The sequence below is a fragment of the Mustela nivalis genome (genome assembly GCF_964662115.1).
Source record: "Mustela nivalis genome assembly, chromosome: 7".
In the NCBI taxonomy this organism is placed as follows: domain Eukaryota; kingdom Metazoa; phylum Chordata; class Mammalia; order Carnivora; family Mustelidae; genus Mustela; species Mustela nivalis.
The window spans coordinates 67,929,276-67,955,882 of NC_139026.1; the positions used below are offsets into that span (position 1 = coordinate 67,929,276).

General features: G+C 39.7%; 2 protein-coding genes and 1 pseudogene across 4 annotated transcripts in view; all 3 read right to left on the reverse strand.

Annotated features, from left to right (window-relative positions):
• Window positions 1–15,919, reverse strand: part of LOC309868521 (liprin-beta-1-like) — a 150,768-nt gene extending 134,849 nt beyond the window's left edge. The window contains exons 1-4 of one of the 2 annotated variants that reach the window (XM_082738445.1): window positions 15,044–15,238; window positions 10,780–10,826; window positions 9,007–9,174; window positions 6,019–6,079 (exon numbers count right to left, since the gene is read on the reverse strand). In XM_082738445.1, the coding sequence (XP_082594571.1) occupies window positions 6,019–6,079; window positions 9,007–9,174; window positions 10,780–10,826; window positions 15,044–15,155 (388 nt within the window). In that variant the 5' untranslated portion in view covers window positions 15,156–15,238. Of the gene's footprint in view, window positions 1–6,018; window positions 6,080–9,006; window positions 9,175–10,779; window positions 10,827–14,934 lie in introns of both variants that reach the window. The other variant, XM_082738446.1, reaches the window with a different exon arrangement.
• Window positions 15,920–21,086: 5,167 nt separating this feature from the next.
• On the reverse strand, window positions 21,087–21,845 carry LOC309868531 (rab15 effector protein pseudogene; annotated as a pseudogene). Its single transcript has one exon. The product of its transcript is annotated as a rab15 effector protein pseudogene (transcript).
• A 2,077-nt stretch (window positions 21,846–23,922) lies between these two features.
• LOC309868516 (liprin-beta-1-like) overlaps window positions 23,923–26,607 on the reverse strand; it is a 153,713-nt gene continuing 151,028 nt past the window's right edge. The window contains exons 25-27 of the mRNA XM_082738440.1: window positions 25,434–25,613; window positions 24,681–24,746; window positions 23,923–24,399 (exon numbers count right to left, since the gene is read on the reverse strand). Coding sequence (XP_082594566.1) covers window positions 24,313–24,399; window positions 24,681–24,746; window positions 25,434–25,613 — 333 coding nt within the window. The 3' untranslated portion in view covers window positions 23,923–24,312. The remainder of the gene's footprint in view (window positions 24,400–24,680; window positions 24,747–25,433; window positions 25,614–26,607) is intronic.

Genomic DNA, 26,607 nt, shown 5'->3' on the forward strand with positions numbered 1-26,607 from the left:
CCTAGTTAACAATTTTCTTATAGTAGGTACTATATTTAGCTCCCTTTATAGGCTTTAATACCAGTCAGCAAAATGCCACAAAGACTCTCCAAGATTTATAACTAAATATATGGTAACAAATTAAGTATAGCTCACACCATTCCCTGAACACCCTGCTTAAGAGAGCAATACTCACACACTTGAGGGGAAAGAAGTAGCTCCACAATTCTGACATTTAAATAAAATGAAAAGAGCATGATTACTGAAGTTAAATTTTATTCCCATCATGGAACAATTCCAATATCCTGCACTCTAAGATGCCACACTGCCAAGCACTTTATAAGAGACTAGTTTGGAGAATTTTATGAGTTCTTGGGTTTGTACTGACTCTTTTATTTTTTATAACTTTGAAGAAGTCATTTCAATAACCAGATGATAATTACAACTTTTAAATTACCGGATTATATGTCTAAAAAATACAGCCAACTGGAAAGTACATAATAGACCCCTATTCATCTGATAGGTAGAGCAATAGACTAGACTTCGAAAGACCTTGGTTTTTACTTAACTTCTACCACTGATTATTAAAGTTTGGGTAAATTACCTAACTTTCCTGTGCTTCAGATTTTCCACTTGCAAGTTAGATATAAAATCTGAACTGACCTACTTTAAAAGAAAATTGAGAAGAAATATTTTAAAAGCTTTTGAGTTATTTGGAAGATACAAGCTAAATCTAGAAGCTGGCAAAAGTGTAAAGACAAAATCAAAGAAAGATTAAACACTTAAACACTTAAAATATAATGCAACTTTTCTGAATGTGCTATATGAAAACCATTCATTTAAGAATTATGAAGTATTTTAGAAGTACCTCATTTAAAAACCCATTTCTAGATTATAAATGCACATTCCAAAATAATGTTTAAAAAGGAAAAAAATGAGATTTATCACAGTGCAGAACATTCCTTAACTGGCTTCACAAAGGATCAAAAAGTGCTACATGGTTTGTGCCAAACAAGGAACAAATCTGGAATAATGATCAGTGACAGTCTATCACTAGGCACCAATATAAACAGAAACATACTAAAAGGATAGAAATGCATTCTACTATCCCAAAAAGACCACATCCATGAAAGAAGATAGGAGAAACTGTTCTTCCTTCATGTAAGAGTAAAGTCATTCTTCCTACTTTTTGACTTCTTTATTTCTTCCTTACATTTCTCAATAAAAGGCCCTTCCAAAAGCTCAAATTATATCATAATCATGATCACTATACTATTTCTCCTTCCAGCATTATCACGTTACCTGCGAAGAGCTTTTGCATTTCATTTCTTTTCTGAAAAGCCTTAACAAGTGTACTGAGCATTTATATATCTCCTTTTTAATTAGCATGAAGAATTCATTCAAAGGTATTAACTCTTGAATTAAACTACACAACCAATCACTAACAGCTGTGAACCTAAAACAATTCTAATGTCCTTCTGTATGTAGTCCAATGCAAATGAGATGAGAAATTGAGTCTATGTATATATGAAAACATGCATAAAACTATGAAAAAAAAATTCTTTGCCTTTACCTCCGTGCATGTGGGAAGGAAAAAGAATAAGTGAGTGAGGGCTATCTGGGTGGTGCAGTCAGTTAAGCCGACTCTTGGTTTGGTTCAGGTCACGATCTCAAAATATGAGACTGAGTCCCCTGTGAGGCTCTATACTCAGCAAGGAGTCTGCTTCACATTCTTTTTTTTTTTTTTTTTTTTAAGATTATTTATTTATTTATTTATTTATTTGACAGACAGAGATCACAAGTAGGCAGAGAGGAGGAAGCAGGCTCCCTGCTGAGCAGAGAGCCCAATGTGGGGCTCAATCCCAGGACCCTGGGATCATGACCTGAGCCAAAGGCAGAGGCTTTAACCTACTGAGCCACCCAGGTGACCCTCTGCTTCAGATTCTCTTTCCCTCTTCCTCTCTCCCTCCCCTCTGCATGCTCTCTCTGCCAATATCTAGGAATCAATAAATATTGTTCAAATTCAATAAATTTAGAACTGGCAATATAGTCATGGTCTGGTGATTACTTCCATTTTACGTATGTATAATGAAAAATATATACTAACATAACTATACATATATAAAATATACAGAGAAAGAATATATAATAAATACTGTATAGAAAGAGACTATATGGGGCACCTGGGTGGCTCAGTGGGTTAAGCCTCTGCCTTCAGCTGGGGTCACGATCTCAGGGTCCTGGGATCGAGCCCCATATCGGCTCTCTGCTCAGCGGGGAGCCTGCTTTCTCCTCTCTCGTTGCCTGCCTCTCTGCCTATGATCTCTCTGTCAAATACATACATACATACATACATACATAAATGAGACTATGTGGAAAAAATAAGCAAATATACTCTCAGCAAGTAATTATCAGACCTAAACAATGACTAAAAGAGAACACTTCTAAAATGAGGGGCTGAGGGGAAAGGAGAAATAAAACACTACTGCTTTTCATCATCAGTTTTTCTGCTACTTGATGTTACCACATCTATGTATCACTATGAAGTTCTTATTTTAAATAATTTCTTCAAGATAACTCTCTGCAAAGTATCCCATTACTGACTCTATAACTATTGACTTGGCATCTTTCTACATTATCTTCAGTTTGGATTATACTGACTTCTATCTATAGGCAACACTCTGCGATATTTTCTTCCATCACTTTATGTATGTGCTATCTATAATGCAACAATTAAGTCCCTAGTCTACCTGAACAAGGACTACAATTTCCGGTTCTATTTATTATTCATAGCCACTTGCAGAGTAGTCTGCAAAAAAAAAAAAGGAACTTGCAGATTTGACATCTTAACAATTCACTGAAAACTTGAAAATTTTTCTAAAAAAAGGAGAAACTAGCAATGGATATAAGACAATTTAATACAATAAAAATGAGGTTTTGTTCTTCCATTTTTATTGAGATATAGTTGACATAAAACATTGTGTAAGTTTAAGGTACACGATATATTGACTAGATGCACTTAATATATGTTGCAACATGATTACATTCACAACACTAACACAGTGTCACGTAATTACCATTTCTTCTTGTGTTAAGAATATTTATGATCTGCTCTCAGCAAATTCCAGGTAGAGAACACAGTATTAATAACTATAATCACTATTCTGTATGTTAGATTCCCAGAACTTATCATAAAACTGGAAGTTTGTATTCTTTGACAAACATCTCCCTCCCCCACGTAGCCCCTACTCTTCTGAGTTCAGCCTTCTCAAATTTCACATGTAAGTGAAATAATAATCCAATTGTTTTTCTCTGTCTTATTTCATTTAGTACAATGCCCTCAAGGCCATCTATGTTGTGACAGATGGCAGGATGTCCTTCCTTCTCATAACTAAATAATATCAAACACACACCCCACTTTTTTTTTTAAGGTTTTAATTTATTTGACAGAAAGAGAGACTGAGAGAGGGAACACAAGCAGAGGAAGTGGGGGAGAGAGAAGCAGGCTTCCCACTGAGCAAGGAGCCCAATGCAGTGCTCAGTCCCAAGACCCTAAGACCATAACCTGAGCTGAAGGCAGACGCTTAATGACTGAGCTACCCAGGCACTCCCCACTTAGGTTGTTTCCATTTTTTGGTTGTGGTAAATAATGCTGCAGTGAACAGAAGAGTACAGATATCTCTTCAATACCATGTTTCCTTTTCTTTTGAAAAAAAAAAAAAAATATATATATATATATACACACACACACACATATACACATGCACACACACATACATATATATATCCAGAAGTGTGATTGCTGGATCACATGGGAGTTCTAATTTTTTTTTTTTTAAGATTTTATTTATTTATTTATTTGACAGACAGAGATCACAAGCAGGCAGAGAGGCAGGCAGAGAGAGAGAGGAGGAAGCAGGCTCCCTGCTGAGCAGAGAGCCCTATGCGGGACTCGATCCCAGGACCCTGAGATCATGACCTGAGCCGAAGGCAGAGGCTTAACCCTCTGAGCCACCCAGGCGCCCGGGAGTTCTAATTTTTTAAGGGACCTACATACTATATTCCATACTGGCTATATCAATTTACATACCTAGCCATTAGTACAATAGGGTTTCCCTTTTTTCCACACCTTCACCAACATTTGGTATCCCTTGCCTTCTGGGTGGTAACTATTTCTAGCAGGTGAGAGGCAACAGCTCCTTGTGGCTTCGATTTGCACTAATCTTTCCACAATTAGTTATACTGAGCATCTTTTCACTTGTCCACTGATGATTTGTATGTCTTCCTTGGAAAGACATCTATTCAGGTTCTCTGCCCATTTTATAATCAAATTATTTGGGATATTTTGGTGTTGAGTTGTGTAAGTTTTTTATATATTTTATATAACCCTTATTAGATATATCACTTGCAAATACCTTCTCCCATTCAGTAGGTTGCCTTTTCATTTTGTTGATGGTTTCCTTCATTGCGCAAAAGCTTTTTATTTTGGTGGTCTCAAAAGTTTATTTCTGCTTTTATTTCCCTTTCCAAAGAGACATATCAAGAAAAATAGTGCTAAGATCAATGTCGAAGAAATGCCCATGTTTTCCTTAAGCAGTTTTATGATTTCAGGTCCACATTTATGACTAATCCATTCTGAGTTTATTTTTGTGTGTGACTTAAGCCAGTGGTCCAGTTTCATTCTTTTGCATACAGCTGTCCCATTTTCCCAGCATCATTTATTAGAGACTGTCTTTTCCCCATTGCATATTCTTGCCTCCTTTGTCACAGCTGAATTTACCATATAAGCATGGGCTTATATGGACTCTCTATCCCGTTCCATTGATCTATATGTCTACTTTTGTCCTGATATCATACTGTTTTGATTACTGTAGCTTATTGTATATCCTGAAAACTGAGACTGTGTTATCTTCACCTTTGGTCTTGCTCAAGACTCTTGGTTATTCAGGGACTTTTGTGGGTCCATACAAATTTTAGGATGCTTCTTTCTAGTTCTGTGAAAAATGCTGTTGGTATTTTATAGGGATTATATTCAATCTGTACTTTGTTTTGGGTAGTATGAACACTTTAACAATATTAATTCTTCCAATCCTCTATTTATTTTTAAATTGAGTTGTCTGGGATTTTTTATCATTGAGTTGTATGAATTCTTTATATATTTTGGATATTAACCTCTGACCCGAAGTTTGCAAATATTTTCTCCCATTCTGTAGACTGCCCTTTCCTTTTGTCAATGGTTTTCTTTGCTGTGCTATAGCTTTATAGTTTGGTATAGTCCCACCTGTTTATTTTTGCTTTTGTTGCCTTTGCTATTGGTATTGAATCCAAAAATCATTGCCAAAACTCACGTCAAAGAGCTTACTGCCTATGTTTTCTTCTAATTTTGTTTTGTTAATGTGATACATCATTCTGACTGATTTTTATGTTGGACCATACTTGCATTCCTGAAATAAATACCATTTGATCTGACATGATCCTTTTAATGTACTGTTGAATTTGATTAAGTAATATTTTGTTGAAGACTTTCTGGGTTTTTCTTGTAATAGAGTTCTAGTTTTATACCACTGTGATCAGAAAGGGTGCCTGATAGGACTTCAGTATTTTAAAATTTGTTGAGACTTGTCTTTTGCTCTAACATATGATCTGTTCTGGAGAATGTTTCATATGTGCTTGAGAAGAATCTGTATTCTGCTTCTTTTGGATGCAACGTTCAGTAAACATCTGCTAAACCCATCCAGTCTAACATATAGTTTATATTCAGTGTTTCCTTACTGATTTTCTGACTGATCCATTTATTGTTGGAAATGGTATATTGAAGTCTCCTATTGCTATACTGCCATCTGTTTCTCCCTTCAGTTCTGTTAATATGTGCTTTATATACTTAGGTATTCCTATCTTAGGTGCATAAACTAAGATGTGTAAATTTAGGTGCATAAACAAATGTTATATCTTCTTGATGAACTGACCCCTTTATCATTAGAAATGAAATTTTTATGTTCAAAGTTATTGATAAGTTCATATACTGAAATAATCACTTACCTTTAAGAGCTTCACAGTGCTTTTTAATTGCTACAGGAGTTAAATGCAGAAAATTGGGGATCTAAAATAGAGAAATTTAAAGGATAAATTCACCTACTACCTCAAAAACATAAAATAAAAATTTCATAAAACTAAATCCTAAGCACAACAAACCTTGTAATAAATAAAATCTAGTTTTTACAATATTAATTCTATGTCACATGTGTTATGAATTCAATAAATGAATTCTGGGAAATATAGATTCATGATGTATCTTATGATGACTGGCCGTTGTGGGGGGAAAAAATGCTGTTCTTATAGTACTCTTCCTGCCAAAAATCTACAGGTACACATATTTTAGTTATAAAACTAAAAGCACTCAAGGACACAGATTATTGTTTAATCATCTTAATTTCCCTGGAATACAAAAAGACATACAAATTATTCAAGGTTCTACAGTCTTAACACTTTGGTTAACATCCTTCTAGACATCTCTTTAAAAAACAGATACATGTATATGACTTTACATAAATGAATTCATACTGTTCTAGAAACTGCTTTTTTTTTTTTTGTCTATGTTTTTTTTTTTTTTTCCCAAGGGAAAACCATTTTATAAACATATATTTTTATCCCCAGGGGTACAGTTCTGTGAAACACCAGGTTTACATACTTCACAGCACTCACCAAAGCACATACCCTCCCCAATGTCCATAGTCCCACCCCCTTCTCCCAAACCCCCTCCCCCCAGCAACCCTCAGTAGGAACTGCTTTTTAAAGATTTACTTATTTGAGACAGAGAGAACGTGCACATGTGTGCACACAGCTGGGAGGGGCAGAGGGAGAGGGAGAAGAATCTCAAGCCGACTCCGCATTGAGTGCGAAGCCCAATGTGGGGCTCGATCGCACGACCTTGAAATCATGACCTCACCCAAAATCAGGAGTCACTCAACCACTGTGCTATCCAAATACCCCTAAACTAAGTTCCCTTCTTTCATTTAAAGAAATGATAAATTTCTTCAATGTTTGTTTTCTTTTATCCCTTGAAACATTCAGATTTCCAAATTTCATTTACCCCTCTCTAGCAGCAATCAACTCCTTCTCCATATTACCATCTCATTTTTTTTTTTTTTTTTAAGATTTTATTTATTTATTTGACAGAGTGAAATCACAAGTAGATGGAGAGGCAGGCAGAGAGAGAGGGGGAAGCAGGCTCCCTGCTGAGCAGAGAGCCCGATGCGGGACTCGATCCCAGGACTCTGAGATCATGACCTGAGCCGAAGGCAGCGGCTTAACCCACTGAGCCACCCAGGCGCCCCAACCATCTCATTTTTTAACCACCATCTTTTAGCAATTTATTTTTTGTTTTTCGGTTTTTCAATACTAAACATATATATATGCGATGCATATAAAAGTAGCATATAAAAGTAGCATACATATGCTAAGTGAAGTACGTCAGAAAAAGAAAATACCATATGATTTCACTTACATGTGGAATCTAAAAACATAATGAACAAAAAGCAGAAACAGACCCTTAAATTCAGAGAACAAACTGGTGGCTGGAGGGGAAGGGACATGGAGGGATGGGAGAAATGGGTGAAGAGGAGTGGGAGATAAAGGCTTCCAGTTATGGAGTAAGTAAATCATAGGGACAAAAGGTAGAGCATAGAAAATATAGTCAATGATATTGTAATAGGGCTGTATGGTGACAGATGCTAGCTACATTTGTAGTGAGCACCGTATAGCACAAAAACTTGTGAAACCACTACGTTGTATACCTGAAACTAATGTAAAATTGTGTGTTAACTATACTTCCAATTAAAAAAAAGAAGAAAAAGATTCTCATAGAGTGGAAAACACAGTTTATGACAATTTTACCGTATATAACATGAACCATCTAAGATATGCCTTCTCAGGCAAAACATATTCATATTTTCTTTAAAAAGGTTATAGTTCATGGCACCTGGGTGGCTCAGTTGGTTAAGTGTGTGTGTTCGGCTCAGGTCATCCTGGGATTGAGCCCTGCATTGGGCTCCCTGCTCAGTGGGGAGTCTTCTTTTCCTTCTGCTCCTCCCCTCCCCCTGCTCATGCTCCCTCTATCTTGCAAAAATAAATAAATAAAATCTTCAAAAAAAAGCTTATAGTTCATAAATCATTATAGATGCTACCAACTGAAGCATTGAATATGACATATTTTGCTTCACGAAATAAAGAAGTTGAAGGACTATAACAATATTAAATGATATTCTACTTTTCTGGGCAGAAAGTTTTAGAATCTCTTTAAAAGTAGATTTCAAGGGTGCCTGGGTGGCTCCATGGGTTAAGCCGCTGCCGTCGGCTCAGCTCATGATCTCAGGGTTCTGGGATTGAACTCTGCATTGGGCTCTCTGCTCGGTGGAGAGCCTGCTTTCCCCTTTGTCTCTGCCTGCCTCTCTGCCTACTTGTGCTCTCTCTCTCTGTGTCAAAAATAAATAAAAATCTTTAAAAGTAGATTTCAGGGACACCTCAGTGGCTCAGCTGTTTAGGCGCCTGTGTTCAGCTAAGGTCATGATCCCCGTGATCAAGCCCTGCACCCTCTGCCTCTTGCCCCGTTGGTGTTCTCTTGTGTGCATGGTTCCTCACCCTCTCTCTCTCAAATAAATAAATAAAATCTTACCAAAAAAAAAAAAGTAAATTTCAGTCACAATTCTCAATCTCAAATTAGGTCATTTCATTTTTCTGAGTTCCACTTGAAAGATATAGGTAGAAAAAATACAATAGAAAAGAAAAAGCCAGAAAGGAAGCCATAGGATCAACTGGTTATATTCTTAAATGCTCAGGACTCTTTGAGTCTTCTCTACCATGGACAATCAGAATGTATCATCCATTATTACCTGAAAAAAAGTTTAAACTAAAATACAATACCTGCTGCTACATACCGAACCCTCAAGTACAAGGCAGGGTAGGAGTGGGAAGAGGACCAGCATTTCTTTAGAAATAAGTCTTAGCCAATGAATCAGCAATTGACCTTACCTTTAATAGTTCTAGATTTCCCTCCTTTGCCATGGGCACCCCCCTTTTTACTGGATAGCCCATTCGAATGGGAAGAGGTACAGCAGAAGGTTTAAATGGTGCTGCAACAGGATAAACACTAGGCCAATCTTGGTCAACAGTCATTTTCTCTGTCCTAGGAGGTAGTGCCTATAGAACATAAAATGGTTTAGTATTTTAAATATGAATATGATCTTTAATTTTAAAGCAAAAAACCTACAAAAAAAGAAACACAAACAGAATTGCAACTGATGTAAAATCTGACCTCTTATAAAGCTGCTGCTATACAAATAAAAACACCAAATCTACCTAATATTTTTGCACTGTTTCTGCAACGCTTCTGGTAAGGATCTTCTTTAATAGCACACTTCCTTCACTAAAAATTTCTGTGGATTTAGACTTTTAGCAAATTTTTTACATTTTGTTGAAGAGTAACAATGTATTTTGAAATACAGATCTTCCTCAACTTATGATGGGTTTATTGGACACTCTGTTTAAGTTGAAAACACCATAAGTTAAAAACGCTTTTAATACACCTAACCTACCAAACAGCATACCTTAGCCTAGCCTGCCTTAAATGTGCTCAGAACACTTACATTAGCTTACATTTGAGCAAAATCTTCTAAAACAAAGCCTATTTTATAATAAAGTGTTGAATATGTCATATAATTTATTGAATACTGTACTGAAAGTTACAAAAAAAAAAAGAATAGTTATAAGGTACAGACTGATTGTTAAGTATATTGGTTATTTATCCTCATGACTCTGTGGCTATACCTAACTGACACTGCCCAGCATCGCACAAGCTCATACCGCATAATGCTAGCCTAGGAAATGATCAAAATTCAAAATTCCTAGAACAGTTTCTACTGAATGTGTACTGCTTTCTCACGACTATAAAGTTGAAAAATTATAAGCTGAACCAGTGTAAGGTGGTGAATGTTTCCCAAGTTAAAATAGTTTTCAGAACTTTATTGATGGAAGTCAGTACAGGAGAAGACACTGATAACTGAGAACTAGAGGAAATAAGAAATAAATAATATGAACTTAGAAATAAGTAAGTAGGTTAAACTAACTGAATACATATATAATGAGAGATTATAAGTCTCCTAGTTTCAGAGAACAGCTATGTGACAGTTTAGTCAATCACATTAACATACACGTATTTTTTAAAAAACTGTATTCATTAGAAGGGGACGGCTGGCATATAAAAGTAGGGTTTTAAAGAAGCAAAATCTGGCAATGCCCAATAATGCAATACACCAAAACTAGGGTAGTGTACGCCTTGGAAGAAGGTAATATTCCTGTGAAAATAACTACTCTAGATAATTATAATTTGGTACCAGTTAACTTCCATCTAATAATTTGTCTCTGTTCTGACTCCATCCTCAACAAGTGACCTTAGGATTCGGATTCTTTTATAGACTTGCCTACAGCGTAAGACCAAACTGGTGAGATTAATACACACATCCCAGGCTTCATAATTATTAAAAGCACCATCAAAAATAATTCTATATTCTAGTTTATATACCTATTTCCCAGGAATATGTGAGTCTATTTCTCAAAGAGGATCCATTTCTTGGGGTACTGACAAAAACCAGTCAAAGAATAGAGCCAAAGCTCTGGCAGTCACCAAGTACGCATCCCCTTGTGAAGCCTTCTCGGGCAGCATTCTTCTGCCTGATCATCAATATCTGCCTCACTTTAGAACTTCAGAGATCATAAAGATAATATGTAGTAGAGCACATTGTTTACCTTTCTTCTCAGTGGTCTTTCATATCTGGGTGTTCTGCCTGCTGTACCTAAAAGACAACACAGTAGTTACAGAGAACTGAGTATGTACAGTTGTTCAACAGTGATCATGATCCCAAAACTCTGAGATTATTTCAGGTATTCATGAAAATGAAATAATAATCCATTTTCTGTAAGCTCTGGGACTAAATCATCTTAATGAAAAGTCAGAAATAGTTAAGAAAAGTCCAGTTACTATTTTTTTTTTTAAAGATTTTGTTTATTTATTTATTTGACAGACAGAGATCCCAAGTAGGCAGAGAGGCAGGCAGAGAGAGAGGTGGAAGCAGGCTCCCTGCCGAGCAGAGAGCCCGACGTGGGGCTCGATCCCAGGACCCTGAGCAGAAAGTTTTAGAATCTCTTTAAAAGTAGATTTCAAGGGTGCCTGGGTGGCTCCATGGGTTAAGCCGCTGCCGTCGGCTCAGCTCATGATCTCAGGGTTCTGAGTCACCCAGGTGCCCCAAAGTCCAGTTATTTAAATAAAAAATGTATTGTGACTGATGATATAGTGAATTAATCACCTAAAGAAATATTTTTAATAAATGTTAAGGTTCATCATCAAACTCACTTTCCCAATTAAAATATCTAGTTAGAAATAAGAACTTTACATCTTTAAAGATATTTGAATGGAAATGTTTTAACTATAAATATACTTGCTCATATTTGGCATTATTTGGTTCCACCAAACAAAAACAAAATCAAAAACCTTTGTTTTTCCTTCTGTATTGCACATTAGAACATATTAGCCAATGTTACAGTAATGCCAGTAAAAACAAAAATCATGGCCATTCCTAATAAATCATATAACTATAGAAGACAGTAAGTTATTTACATACAGTATATAGCTTTCGTCTCTCTAAATGTTCTGCTTCATCACAGCATACAGTGCTATAATTATGCAGCACTTTCACATGCCAGGCACTATGCTACATGCTTTTCATTATCTCACTTAATCTTATTGTTCACAACAACTGGAAGTACTATTATTATCCTTAGAGGTCATTTAGAGCCGAGAAAAAGAGTTAGGGTGACAACAGGATTGCATATAGGACTCTCCACACTCTGAACCACTTCTATCTCTAGCTTTATCTCCCTTCACAAGGTCCCACAGCTAAACTAAACTTCCAGTACCAGAGCCTGTGGACTTTCTCCAAACTTACTGGCCCCTCTGCCTGGAATGTGCATCCCTTCCACCTGTCTGGCTTCTGTCCCCTTCTGCCTCCCCATCTCATTTCTTTATCTGACACATTTTTATTCATCCCTTGATAGTAATTCATTTATTCACTCAATCATTTGAGTGATATTGTATACCAGAAACGGAGAAGGCAGCAATGAGCAAAAGAAACACAGACCTTGCTTTCACAGAATGTGGTCTGTCAAATAAGATATTTAACAAGTGATTTCAATAAATAGTCATACTATTAAGGGCAACATATAGCAGAAGACAAAACTTAGTTAGTTGGAGAGAACTGCCCTGAAGAGCTGGATTTTAAGCCTAAACCTTAAGGATGAGCAAGAGGTAGCGCTGGGAACAGGCAAGTGAGAAAGTTTCTACACAGAAAAGGAAATGTAAAATCAATGGGAATAGTTCAAGATAGCTGAAATTTGAGACTAGAACAGAAAGGACATTAAGAAAAGAAGTTGGAAATATTTAATAAGCACCTCAACTACAATACATCATCAAGAGAGCTCTTAATTTTCTTCTTCCAGACTTCCTGACCCCTGTAAATGATACTGCCAATAATCCGATTACTCAGGATAAGAATCTAACCTGCTTCCCGAGACTTATTCTTATGCCCCATATCAAATCCATCAGTTAAGTCCTCCTAGCCGTTCCACGTTTAGCCCACTAAAGTTGGTTCTTCACACAGTGATTTTTTAGAAATATTTTTTTTTAAAGATTTTATTTATTTATTTGACAAAGAGAAATTACAAGTACACTGAGAGGCAGGCAGAGAGAGAGAGAGAGAAGGAAGCAGGCTCCCTGCTGAGCAGAGAGCCCGATGCGGGACTTGATCCCAGGACCCCGAGATCATGACCTGAGCCGAAGGCAGCAGCTTAACCCACTGAGCCACCCAGGCGCCCCTTTTTAAAAATATTTTATTTATTTACCTGACAGAGAGAGAGAGAGAGAGAGAGAGCGAGAGCGCGGCCAAGCAGCGGGAGCAGTGGGCAGAGGGAGAAGTAGGTTCCCCACTAAGCAGGGAGCCTGATACGGGGCTTGATCCCAGGACCCCAGGATCATGATACAAGTCAAAGAAGGAAGATGCTTAACTGAGTGAGCCACCCAGGTGCCCCAGGGGTCAGTGATATTCTAAAAGTATAAATCAGGGGTGCCTGAATGGCTCAGCTGGTTAAGCATCTGACTCTTGATTTCGACTCAGGTCATGATCTCAGCCAGGGTCATGAGATCAATCTCTGCGTCAGGCTCCACATTCAGCAGTCGGCTTGTCCTTCTCCCTCTGCTCCTCCTCTCCTGAAATAAATAATTATATCACTTCCATGTTCAAAACCCTCCAGTATAATCCCAAACTTAAAATAAAATCCTAAAAGCCGTGTAAGATCAGATCATTACTTATCTTTCTAACATCTTTTTTGTTTTTTAAAGATTTTATTTATTTATTTGACAGACAGAGATCACAAGTAGGCAAAGAGAGAGGAGGAAGCAGGCTCCCTGCCAAGCAGAGAGCCTGATGCAGTACTGGATCCCAGGACCCTGAGATCATGACCTAAGCAGAAGGCAGAGGCTCAACCCACTGAGCCACCCAGGCGCCCTCTTTCTGACATCTTAGGACTACCACTTACCTATGTTCATTTACCTCATTGACTTTCTTTCTCTTCCTTGATCACACCCCTAAGCTTGTTCTCAATTCCTGGCTTTTGCACTTGCACATCCCTATGTCAACAATGCTATTCCCCCCAGATCTTGGCATGATACCATGCCATGAGCTCTGCTCAAATGTCACTTCCTCAAGGAGGTCTTTCCTAACTACTCAAATTTTATCTACCCTATAGCCAGTACTCCTCCAATCTATCATTTTCAATACCCTGCTTTATTTTCCTTCAAAGCCCTAATCACCGCCTGACACTGTACTGACACTGTTTTGTTTATAGTCTGACTTACCCCAAACAATATAAACTTCATGAGGTGAGAGACCTTGCTATATCCCATTATCGAGAACACTACCCAGCAAACAGTAGGGTTAAGTATTTACAGAATGAATAAAAAACTTACAAGACACAATCATTAAGACGATAAAGGGCCACTCTGACAAGTTAAGGAATTTATCCTATCTTAAAGCAATGAGGAATCATTCACAGATTTTGAACAAGGGAGTGGCAAGGGAGATTCGCTTTTTGAATACTTGACTCTATCGCTTCTCAGCCTTTTGGCTAAGATCAAGTGTGAATACTTCACTCTAGTTATGAGAATTCAAGGTAGGAAAGCATGAGCAGAAATAGGGGCCAGTAAAGAAACTACTGTAGAAGTGAGAGATGGTGGCCTAGACTGAACTCTTGGTAATACAAAGATTAGCGATTGTACAGACGGTAGCTTGGACAGCGCCTGGTGAATGACTGGACACGCCCCCTCTTTGACATAGCTTTTCCCGATTCCCTCCCGAGGGCTCTTCCTCAATGCCCGTTACTCTATTCACGCTTCCATTACAGCACCTCACCCTGCATATAGTGTGACTCCGTTAACAGATCTGTCTTTTCCACAGATTCTTCCAAGTAAGAACAAGTGTCTTGAATGAAGGTCATCTCAATGATGTCTGTTGAATGAAGGTCATCCCATTTGGTGGCCTACCTAGGGCTGGAATTCAGAGCGGCAATTTGTCCCACGAGAGCTGTATGCTTCTCTTAACGTTCGAGAAAACCCATGGTTCAGCACTGCCCAACAAACATCACCCGGCACCAGTACCTAGCGTGACCCTGTGCCAGTGGCCGCGCAAAGGGAGGACCAGAAAGCGCGGGTCACTCACTGTAAGGGGCTAGGGGCAGAAAGCTCGCAACGTCCAGCCCATCCAGAAGCAGAAATCAGCGACTAAAAATCCGATGACAGGGGTACAGAAAAGAGACCCACACCTGCGGCTTTGCTACCGGGAGCAAAGGACGTACCGGCTTCCCCAAGGCGGTGCGGGCTCCGCCACCGCGGCGGCTAGCATGGATTCGGTGTTCCGCCCTCTCACCTCCCGCAAAGCCCGGAGGGGAGGCGACAGACACTCACGCGGGCTTGGTATCGCGGAGCGGGTGGCCGGAGACACGGAGGTACAGAAAGCACGCAGGGTCCTGGTCCCCGGCTGCAGGGTCAGCCACGCGGAGAGCGCGGCAGCCGCCATGGTCGCGAGGACGGCAAGCCGGATGGGACAAGCGCAGTCGGGAGTCAAGGGGCGGCTCTGAGGCCGCTACTGCGCAGGTTCGCCCCACCTTGCCCCGCCCCTACGGGGGAAAAACAGGAAATAGGCGGGCCTGCAAAGTCCGCTTGGAGTCAAATGTGCAAGAAGATAGCCCCAAAATAGGAAAAACTAATAGAAGAAAACAAAAAGGTAACAAAATTTTTTAATACATACATACATACATACATACATACATACGCAGTGAGTCCAAAGAGGACTGTAAGGGATGGGGAAAAATGTGGCTTACAGAAGGCAAATGTGATCTGGCTGGGATTTCAGATGACACAAGAGTCTGGCAGTTTACCTTAGGGCCCTGCTCCTTTGCCATTGCTGCCTTTCCACACTTTCTCGGTTTAAAGAAGTCTTGAGCTGGTGCAAGTGATATACTCTAAGAACGAGACAGTATCTGAGAGTAGTTAAAAGGATGGCCTCTAGCCAAACTACTTCTGTTTAAAACTTGACTTCATTTTTTCTTGGCTGGGTTGATCCTAATCAAGTAAATATAGCGAAAGCTCTGGGTGAACTGTTAGCCTACAGTGAGCGCCCTGTGTGCATAGGCTGTGACTGTTATTAATGATTTCGTTAGCTCCTTTGTAGATCAGGTTAGAATTACAAAAAGACCTCATCAAGACCTCAAAAATAATGGTCATTCTTTCTTTTTTTTAAGGATTTTTTAAAAAGTTTATTTGACAGAGCGCAAGAGGGAGCATGAGCAAAGGGAGCATGAGCAGGGGGAGCAGGAGAAGCAGGCGCCCTGCTGAGCAGGGAGCCCCAAGCGGGGCTGGAGGCTCAATCCCAAAACCCTGGGATCATGATCTGAGAGAAAGACAGACACTTAATGACTGAGCCACGCAGGCGCCCCAATAATGGTCATTTTTATTTTTATTTATTTATTTTTTAAAGATTTTATTTATTTCTTTGACGGAGAGATCACAAGTAGGCAGAGAGGCAGGCAGAGAGAGAGAGAGGAGGAAGCAGGAGCAGAGAACCCGATGCGGGACTCGATCCCAGGACCCTGAGATCATGACCTGAGCCGAAGGCAGCGGCTTAACCCACTGAGCCACCCAGGCGCCCCTAATGGTCATTTTTAAAATGAGATTTTTTTTTTTCTGCCCTCCTCTATTTCAATAAAAAGTTGTAGATTTGTGTGTCTGTAAAGGAGGTGAGTTCAAGGTCTTCCTGCCTCGAGGCATCTTGGATTGAAACCTATTTTGACAACCCTAGGATGGATTAATGTACAACCATTAAAAAATTATCCTCTATTGTTTTTAATAGGTACTATAATATTTAACCAAAGTACAAAATTACAGTAACAGGAATAACTGGGAACCAACACGACTGACTCTTGGTAAGCATACCAAGTAGAGCAGGGGGGTGCAGGTGTCCCAGAGTAGTGTGTGTGCAAGCATTCCTTGTGCTATGGACATCAATCAGTATTGTTGGGGGGTGGGGGAGGGTAATTGGCAGATGGGGACAAGTATTCGTGATAATCACCATTCTCATCTTTCCTGGCCTTTTACCATCCCATAACTGTTCCAAAGCAGAAGTACAGTGTGTTAAATGGACTAGTTTCCTAGGGCTGCCCTAAGAAAGTACCACAAATTGAGTGACTTAAAATAACATTTATTCTCTCACCAGTTCTAGATGCGAAAAACCCAAATCCAGGTGTTAGCAGGAGAAATTAATAAAAGGAAATATCATTTAAAATGAAGTCTAGAGGCCAGATGAGGGAGCTCTCACATCCTACCACTAGCCAGCAAGTACAGACCCCACCAGGAACAGAGAGTACCTTGCAGGTCTTGCCAGTGGATACCAGTTTACTAAGCCCCGCAGGAAACAGGCCAGTCAGGAAGAGACTGTCAGGATTAGCTAAGGAAAAGGCAACATGCCTCAACAAACTCCCAGTTTACTCTCTAGGACTTTTCATCCATAACAGCCCCTCCCAACTCCCTTCTTTGTAACAAAGCAGTCATCTCATTTGTTCTCCATACATGCCAATGGTTTTGCTGTAGCATCCATGTCCTAAACTGCAAGTCTCTGCTAATCCCTAGTAAACTCATTTTTGCTGGTAAAATAATTGACAGTTTTAAGATTAACAGTTCCTTCTGGAAGTTCTGAGAATCTGTTTATGCCTCTCTGCTCCCTTCTGATGGTTTGCAGTAGCTTGTAGATATATGGCTCCAATCCCTGCTTCTGTCTTCACATGGTGAGCTACCGTCTCCTCTGTTTTTAAGATTAAAAGTACAGCCTTTTGGTCAGATGGGTATGGGGTTTGAATCCAGGCTCTGTTTTTTTGTGTTCTGGAGAAAATCTATCTAACATCTCTGAGCTTCAGTTTCGTGGAAAATGGAACCGTAAGATCTTCCTCAGAGCTGTTGTGATTTAAGTAGTTATGTTGCAGAAGGCAGAGTATAAATGGTGGTCATGGGGCCTCTGGGTGGCTCAGTGGGTTAAGCCTCTGCCTTTGGCTCAGGTCATGATCCCAGGGCCCTGGGATTGAGTCCCGCATCTGGCTCTCTGCTCAGCACGGAGCCTGCTTCCCTCTCCCTCTGCCTGCTTCTCTGCCTACTTGTGATCTCTCTCTGCTAAATAAATAAATAAAATCTTAAAATAAATAAATGGTGGTCATTGGAATTAAGCTCATGGTCAATACAGCTGTGATTTTTGTACTCTCCAGTTTGTATGTTCTAGGACAGTGAATTAATTACAAGACCTATACCATACAAATTTAGGGACAAAAGAATTATGAATCTTTACAGAATTACTTTATATTCAGGGATCTCTCGGTTTCTGAGCAGGAAGTTGAGACTCCTGTCCTCACCCTGCCCTCCTGTGTTTTCTTTTTGTCTTACTATCTCCCTAAGACGTTAGTGGACAGACATGACCAGAGTTAGAGGACCTAGAAAAATACTTACTGTTTTCCCAGACATCAAGTACAGTAAGGTTCCTTCTGAATTAAAAGAACTCATTTGCAATCCTGTCAGCAGGCAATAATATGTTTCATGCAGTGTAAACAGTAACACATGTACCTAGGAGTCACTAAGAATTACATAATTTTTCAGTTGGAAGAATTCTTAAAAGTGCAGTTGCTCACTTAGGATAAAAACTTTTTGTTCAGCTTTCTTACCAAATTATGGCCCTGCAAATTATAGCCAATGCTGCGTGGAATAATTTTAAATATTAAGGATTTTTATAATGGGGTTTTATTATATCTAAAACCCAGATTAATCCAGTGACTTTCTGTCAGAGAGCTACTTTTAGTTAAAACTTCTTCAAAACGTCTTAGTTAATAGCAAAATTCTTAATTCTTAATTATGCAAATTTCTTAAGCAAATTCTTAATTAAGCAGAATTGTTAATTAAGCAATATTCTTAATGTTAACTCTCCAGCAAACTGGAGAGAGTGGGTATGGAGAGAGGGTGAGACTCCCGAAGGCTTAACTTTCTGTATTTCCATACTTTTTTACAGCAGAATGCAGATTTTTAAAAAATACAATATTTTTTAAATCAGCAAAACCTTCACATTTTTATTTTCATGAAAAAAAGAAGACATGGTAAATCTTTGATTTATATCTTCCAGTTGTTTAGAACATGGATATTTACAATTTGTACTAGAGTTCCCAAAATTATTGTTAGCTTATAATTTAGTATGGAAAAATGTTATCACAAGCATCATCTCCTTCAAATTAATTGAACTCATCCCCATACCCTAACCACCTTCTTGATAGTTTCCTTGACACAGCATTGCTACAGATAGGGTCCACATATGCCAAGGAAACATTGAGTGTCAGGGTAGTTTCCAGGCTCATTCAAAGTGTGTGCCTTTATTTCTTCCCTTGCATCCTTAATATTTAAGATGTTTGGAAATACAGCATTAATTGTGGTAGATTTCATCCCTACATCCAATCATCAGCAAACGCTGTATGCTTTACCTTCAACTCTTTTAACAGCTTCCCAGCTGCTCCCAGGGGCTCGGATTTCACTCTTTCCTCCTTACAGCCTAGTAATCAAGTGAGGTGTTGTTTTTTGTTTTAAAGATTTTATTTATTTATCTGAGAGAGAGAGAGTGAGAGAGCATGAGAGGGGAAGGGGTCAGAGGGAGAAGCAGACTCCCCGCATAGCTAGGAGCCCAATGCGGGACTCCATCCGGGGACTCGGGATCATGACTTGAGCCGAAGGCAGTGGCTTAACCAGCTGAGCCACCCAGGTGCCTAAGAGAAATTTTTTTTGAAGAGTAAGTCTGATCAATCTGATCAAGGCATGTCTGTCTGTCCCTTTATCACTCACAATAAAATTGGGTCCTCACAAGGGTGATTTGCTTGTTTCATTTGCTGGGTACTTCAATTTCAACTCCTATCACTCTCTCCCGGGCTCCCTGGACTCCATTCACACCAGCCGCCTCTGCTTTGCTTTACACACATTGACTCTGCTCCCATTTCAGGCTCTGCCTTTGCAGTACTCTAAGCCTAGAACATTCTTTCCCAGATCTCTCTGTACTAATGCTCTCCCTTTTCATTCAGATCTCTGGTCAATTATCCCTTCTCAGAGGTCTTCCTTAACCTAAATCCTAAATCCCATATATAGTAGTACCCCCTTCACTCACTATCCCTTTATCCGTGCTTTCACATAACACTAGATATATTTTTAAGATGCATTTTATATAATCATATATTTGTCAATTGTCAGTCTTCCATCATTAAAAGAGAAATCGCCAAGAGTAGGGACTTTGTTCTTACTACTGGATTGGAAGGGTGTAGGACAACACCTGACATAAAACTAGGCATTTACCAATCATGGGAATGAATCTTTCATTTACATTCCTAAGCACTTTTTGCTTCACTTAGTTTTCCTCTCTTTTACTACTATTACAATTCCACCCAGGCTTTTAAGCAAAGATAGTTTTTATAAGTGGATACATGTTAATCATCATTACGAGGGATTGCTATAGGGGTCACTGTTTATTTATTTTAAATGTTTTTTTTTTTTTTTAAAGATTTTATTTATTTATTTGAAAGACGGAGATCACAAGTAGGCAGAGAGGCAGGCAGAGAGAGAGAGAGAGGGAAGCAGGCTTCCTGCGGAGCAGGGAGACCGATGCGGGGCTCGATCCCAGGACCCTGAGATCATGACCCGAGCCAAAGGCAGCAGCCCAAACCACTGAGCCACCCAGGCGCCCCTATTTTAAATGTTTTATTTGACAGGGCGGGTGAGAGAGCACAAGCAGACAGAGTAGTAGAGGGAGAGGCAGAAGCGGGGAGCCTGATGTGGGTCTCAATTCCAGGACCCTGAGATCATGACCTGAGTTGATGGCAGATGCTTAATCATCTGAGCCACCCAGGCACCTCAGGGGTCACTGTGTTTAACGCCTAGGGAAAGTGGACACTTCAGGCAAGTCCCAAAGTGAATCCTACCAAGAGTCTCTGTGCGCAGAAAAAGCAGCTGGGGAGGAGATGGGATCAAGGGCAGAGCTCATAGGAAGAGAGGGAATGAGGTTTTGTTTAGGGGTCCTGAATCGGACTGGTGCTGTCAGTGTAATTAATCCCATTCTGTAGTCTCACGGACCAGCTTATCCCCCACCCTGCCACCTCCCACCCAAGCAGTAAAAATACATTTTACACTTTACAGTTCTAGACTTATTAAACAATTAAAGACTTTTACTTAGCAAATCAAACTTCAAGGCTGACTTTATTCTCTCCTCTTATTTTTATTATTGAATAAATTAATTTTCCCTGCAATATGAGCAGGGTTTTTTCCCCCCCTGTTGTCATGACATTATATGCTTTGATCCAGGTGATTATTTTCTTGCAATGGAGGGTGGGGAGAGAAAAAAAAAAAAATCCCATGCTGGGATGATGCATGTGGATGAGCTCGCTGAAATACTTTTTCCTTTTTGCCTTACAGTCTCTTTGCCCACGTCCAGTTCAGAGGATGCTAATATAAACCTTGCCCACCTCTCTCAGCCCATCTTTCTTACTCAGACAGTTCCCCAGCAGCTTTCTGATGGGCACACACTCTTCCGTTTCCAGGACAAACTGTGCCACGGCCTTCCGTCCTGGCAACTGGCCCCGCACGGTCTCACTTTTGACACTGTCCAGGACTACTCCTCTGATGTCTTTGGGCTTACCTGGCACCCCAAAGATGATAAACAGGCCCAGTCAGTCATCTCCTATCAAGTGACAGAATTCTTCAAGCTTATCAAATCGACTTCTCTTCCTGGAAGACCCCCCTGCCCTGGATTCTGGAGGGGACATGTCACAGGGCTGAGATGCCACAGGAGGGAGGGAAGACATCTGCAGAGTTTGCACTGCCAGCTGAAGCCTGATCTGTTTGTCGGCTCCCCAGAAAGTCCAAATCCAGTCTGCCCCGAACAGTACAGCTTGGTGCTTGGTCATCTTGGTGGTGGTGAGCCATTCATCCACTCCCTTGTCTTGGCAGAAAGTGATGAAGTGGATTAAGAAGATCTCGTTCAGAGTGTTGGAAGCTGGGCACAGATTGCTCAGAGGATCTTCGAATCCAAGATACTCCCTCACTTTCCGAGCTGCATGGACTATAGCCTCGCTGACAACCTCACAGATGCTGGAATCCTCTTTGCTGTCCTTCGGAGGCAACTGTTGCGATGAGTTTTGCCCCATATTTCCTCTTCACCTGATCAATACTGCTTCTGGAGATCGAACGTATGAAGCTCATGCAGAATGACTTCTTCGGAGAAGTTTTACGGTGTTTTACAGTGAAGTCATGTCTGGTAATGCAGTCCCAGTTTTCTGACTCAGCATTGACGTGGCGTAGCTGAGCACATAGACACACAGCTAAACAAACATGCCCGGTCTCTCTGTTTGCCAAGGAGGTGTGTTGTATTCACACATTCCTGCTGGTTTATTAAGTTAGAGATGATTAACTCTCACCAAAACATCTGTTCTTCTCTAGCGATGTTCACTCCACTTCTAATATTGGGCAATCTCTTCCAAGATAGGTTTCCGCTTTTCAAATTTTACTTAAAGACAGTATTTAGTTCTTTAAAGGAATATACATCTCCTTCTAAAACAAACTTCTTCAACTTTGATGGCGAGTCATTTCCCTTTGCTTTTCTAATAACCCCTCTGCTAGGATTCCTTACGCCTCACCCAGTCCAGCTGCCTATTTCCTTTTGTACAGAAATTCCTCAGAGCCCTCAAATTTCTACCTGTCGATATATGCTATAACCCTCCCCCATGAAATTTATGGGAGTTTGCAAATGATAAAGCATCTGTGTCACTGTTCTAATAGGTCAGAAATAAAGCCTACTGGGTATTCTGCACAAAGGAAAATAAAGTCACAGAGCATAAAAACAGGAGACAATTATCAACTGACTTTATTTCTTTTCATATGTTAAAACCAGCAGTGCACAATGTTTTGTAAATAAAATATATCTCATCAAAAATAAATTTAACTTTATCACATATCATCAGTTATGTTACACTGCCCTGAATAAAGAATATTTGGCATCTCTAACAGTCTTCTGGCATATTTTTTTTAACCAGGTTTGAATAAGAAATTGTTTTTCAAATGGTGACATATGTTCACATTAAAAAAAATACTAGTATGTAAGAGTCCAATACAGTTACCAGACAATGAATAGTAGAGAGTAAAAGATTATTATTAGCATCAGATCATTTTAGTCACGAATAAACAGTAATTTGGTATTATAGGCCCTTGCTGAAAAGCTTGGTAACCTGCTAAGAACTTGCAAGATCACACCACTGATATTCAAATAGAATTTATAAGCAAATCCATGGGCACATACTGAACTGCCTCTCCCCACACCAATTTGTGACGTCTTTACCATGTTGGCTATCATGGGAAGTGTAGTAGTGAATAAAAAATAGGTTATTTTTTCGACTACCCCTAAAAATAATGATAAACACAGTAAGTTTTTGCCACCGCTATTTCCTTTAGAAATAAATGTCATCTGGGCCCTGTGCTAAAAACATGAATTACGTTTTCTCATCAATATATAGCCATTCTAAAACTCATTGTGCAGCCTCAGCGTTACTGAACTCTGAGACGAAATGTTCAGATGCATATTCAGCTTAACATAAAAAAATCCCATCCACTGATAGCCTGAGAAATATACAATTAATAACAGTAGGTAGATGGTTAGTATTTTGATGTCATGAGATACTCAGCAAGAAGGAAAATAAGCAGCTTAATACTGTGAAGGTTTTTGTTTGGGTCTGATTTCTTCAGAAATTTCTACAAATTTGGGGGGGAACTTCTGAATTCATTTGAGTTAATAGTATTCAAATGTCCCTGGTGTTCTTCCTTTTGAGGCTAAAGGATCCAAGATGAAGGCTGAAACTTTCAACTCTTCAACAATTAACTGGGTGATGTGTCATCAGAGAAGGGGCATTTCATATACCCTAATTTAGTTGGGATGATCAATATTAACTCATTTTTAATATCATTAAAATTCAGCTTGGAGAAGGAGAGATCATCCCAACCTTTCGAGGACCACTTGGTATATGACTGTTTGGAGCACTGCATTTGCTTTTCATCATCTCCTGTATGTCACAAAATAAAAGTTCTATTTTCTATGTACTAAATATATACACGTATTTAGAAAAATATATAAAATAGGACAAGAGGTGGCAAGTGGAGGTGGCCGCTGGCATTTAGCAGGCACGTGGAACACTTGAGGAAATTCCACATACGGATTTTGAAAGCATGTGATGTCCTATGCTGACAGCTACAGTGTTGTCACACTGACGTGACGAGATCATCCACGCACTGCTTCCTGATCCCCAAATCCTGGGTACTGTTGAATGGGAACGTGAAACGCTACAGTAAAACACTCATATTAAATGCAACACTTTAAATATATCACAGATTTTTACATTAAATAGAGGACAGACCACTACACTCTCATTCACCAGTGTCTCATTTTTCATGGCGTCTTCGGAATAGGCACACGCTGTCCCCCGCAACCCAGGCCTCCGTGTCCATTTCCGAGAAGGTGGAATGATCAATTGTATATAATCTGTTGTTTGTTCTAGATTCTTTGAGTTGTTTGAAAAATCAGGTGGAGGAAAGCCAAGGGGCTCCTCATGCTCGTCCAAGTGCTCAGATTAAACATTGGAGTCCTCGTCAGTGATGCTGGCACTGGGGAAACGGGCGGCAAAATCCCGAAACATGTCGTCCTCCTTTAACTTGCGCTGGAAAACAAGGGGATGGGGTCATGAAACAGGAAGCAGGAGCTCGGCACGACACACGCTCCGTTAAAACATGCAGTCCTTTGGGGTTATTTTAAATATCTTTTTAGAATAACATTTTTATTTTAAACTTCTTCTCATTTTTAAGGATTTTATTTTTAAGTAATCTCTACCCCCAACGTAGGGCTCGAAGTCACAACCCCATCAAGAATCGCACGCTCCACCAACGGAGCCAGCCAGGTGCCCCTGTAGAATAACATTTTAACTTCGTTTTACAGACTTACCGTTAGATTGTTGATGCCTTCGGTGAACACCCGTATCTGTCTCACTGTGTCTTCTGAATCCTCCATCTGTAAAGAACACACCCATCATGTGACCTACTCGGTTGCATCATTTCAAAGAAAGGACAGCAAAATGAGAAGTCGAAGAAGAAATAATGCAAGTGATATGAAACGGGCTGGGAGCAACAGAACACTTCTGGGGATACCTCCTTTCGTTACAGCAACCAGAGGCTAAGAATGAGCCAAAATGTCCCTTTACTGGCACCTCTAGCCTAATGCTCTGATATTGACAATGACATCAAAGGATTGGTGACTAGGGGGCAATACTCAAATCCAGGACTTTGCATTGAAAAAGACTACATGAGCTGTGTATTTCCACTTGACTTAATACACAGATTTCCATAACCCAGAGACAGTATAACATCAGTGAGCATCCCAGCCTGGCAGCTTGGAAGCCCAGGTCTTCAAGCTGCTCTTCTATCTCAGGTGAGTTACTCAGCCTCTCCGTGCCTCGGTTTCCTTCCCCCTACACTGAGGATGACAAGGCTCTGTCAGTGAAAGCTGACATACGTTAACTGCTGAGGATAGTGCCTGGGACATAGCAAGCAACTGGGAAGCTATTGACTATTATTTTCTTATTATATTTTCAGATATTAGAGAAAAAACTGATTAGTAGACACAGTGCATCAAGTTTCCATTTAGTGTTTCATGGCTGGAGGAACTTGAAAGAAAACAGGCATGTCCTATTGCCTTTACCTGCTCCAACCAGTCCAAATCATCTTCGTCATACAGACGCGTGTCCAATCCAGGTTTAAATCCCTTCTTAGAGGTACTTCCTGATGGATGTCCCAGTTCCATAGGGCAAATATATTTTTCCCTATCTTCCTGTCTCTTCCTTCTCAGTTTCCAAAAATTGCCGAAGGTAAGTTTCCTTGGCTTTAAAAGAAAAGCAAACATCCAGGGATTTAATAAAACTCATATGGCAGAGAATTGAGAATATGCATGATTCAAATATTCACTCCATTTACAGAGAAAAGCAATTGGATGATTAAATTGGTGTGACAAAAATAAAAGCACCCTGTGTGTGTATGATTGATGTGCCCAAATATAATAAATGATCCAGATTATGAATCTCAGAAGATTAAGCTTGTTCTACTTATTCACCCCAATTAGCTGCGCAGTCACGGTGATATGCAAAAAAATGCCAAGAGCCTTAGTTTTTGATTAAACAGGACTTAATGCAATGATATTTCTCAGGGATGAATCCAGTTTTGCAAGGTTTTCCCATCTCAGATCAGGAAAAGAGAATGGTCCTAAATGTGTTTTCTATTTTTTTTTTTTTTAAAGATTTTATTTATTTATTTGACAGAGAGAAATCACAAGTAGATGGAGAGGCAGGAGAGAGGGAAGCAGGCTCTCCGCTGAGCAGAGCGCCCGATGCGGGACTCGATCCCAGGACTCTGAGATCATGACCTGAGCTGAAGGCAGCGGCTTAACCCACTGAGCCACCCAGGCGCCCCTAACTGTGTTTTCTTTTCAGGGGAAGCTAGGATTATCCTGTATGCCGGCTATGCTTCCATAACAGAACTGAGGTTGCTAAAGGAATCCTCGCTTGTTTGGAGAGAGAATTTCTAATGATACTTGGAAGAGAAACTCCATCTGAGTCACTGCATAGTCCCTGAGACTATCAGTTCAGCAGACGGTGATCAGGCTGATGGTGAGAATTTAAATAGAACAGAGTCTTTGAGAAGTTTCAAATCTGGCAGATCTCTTAAGAGAGAAAGGGAGCTAATGAGAAAGTGTCAGGCAGGTAGAGGAGGTAAAAGAGAGAGAGAGAGAAATATCTATATTTCTATATATAAAGAAATTAGTACAAATTTGCAGAAGAGCTGATAAACTCTATCTCCACATTAAGTTGGTTGAGATAACA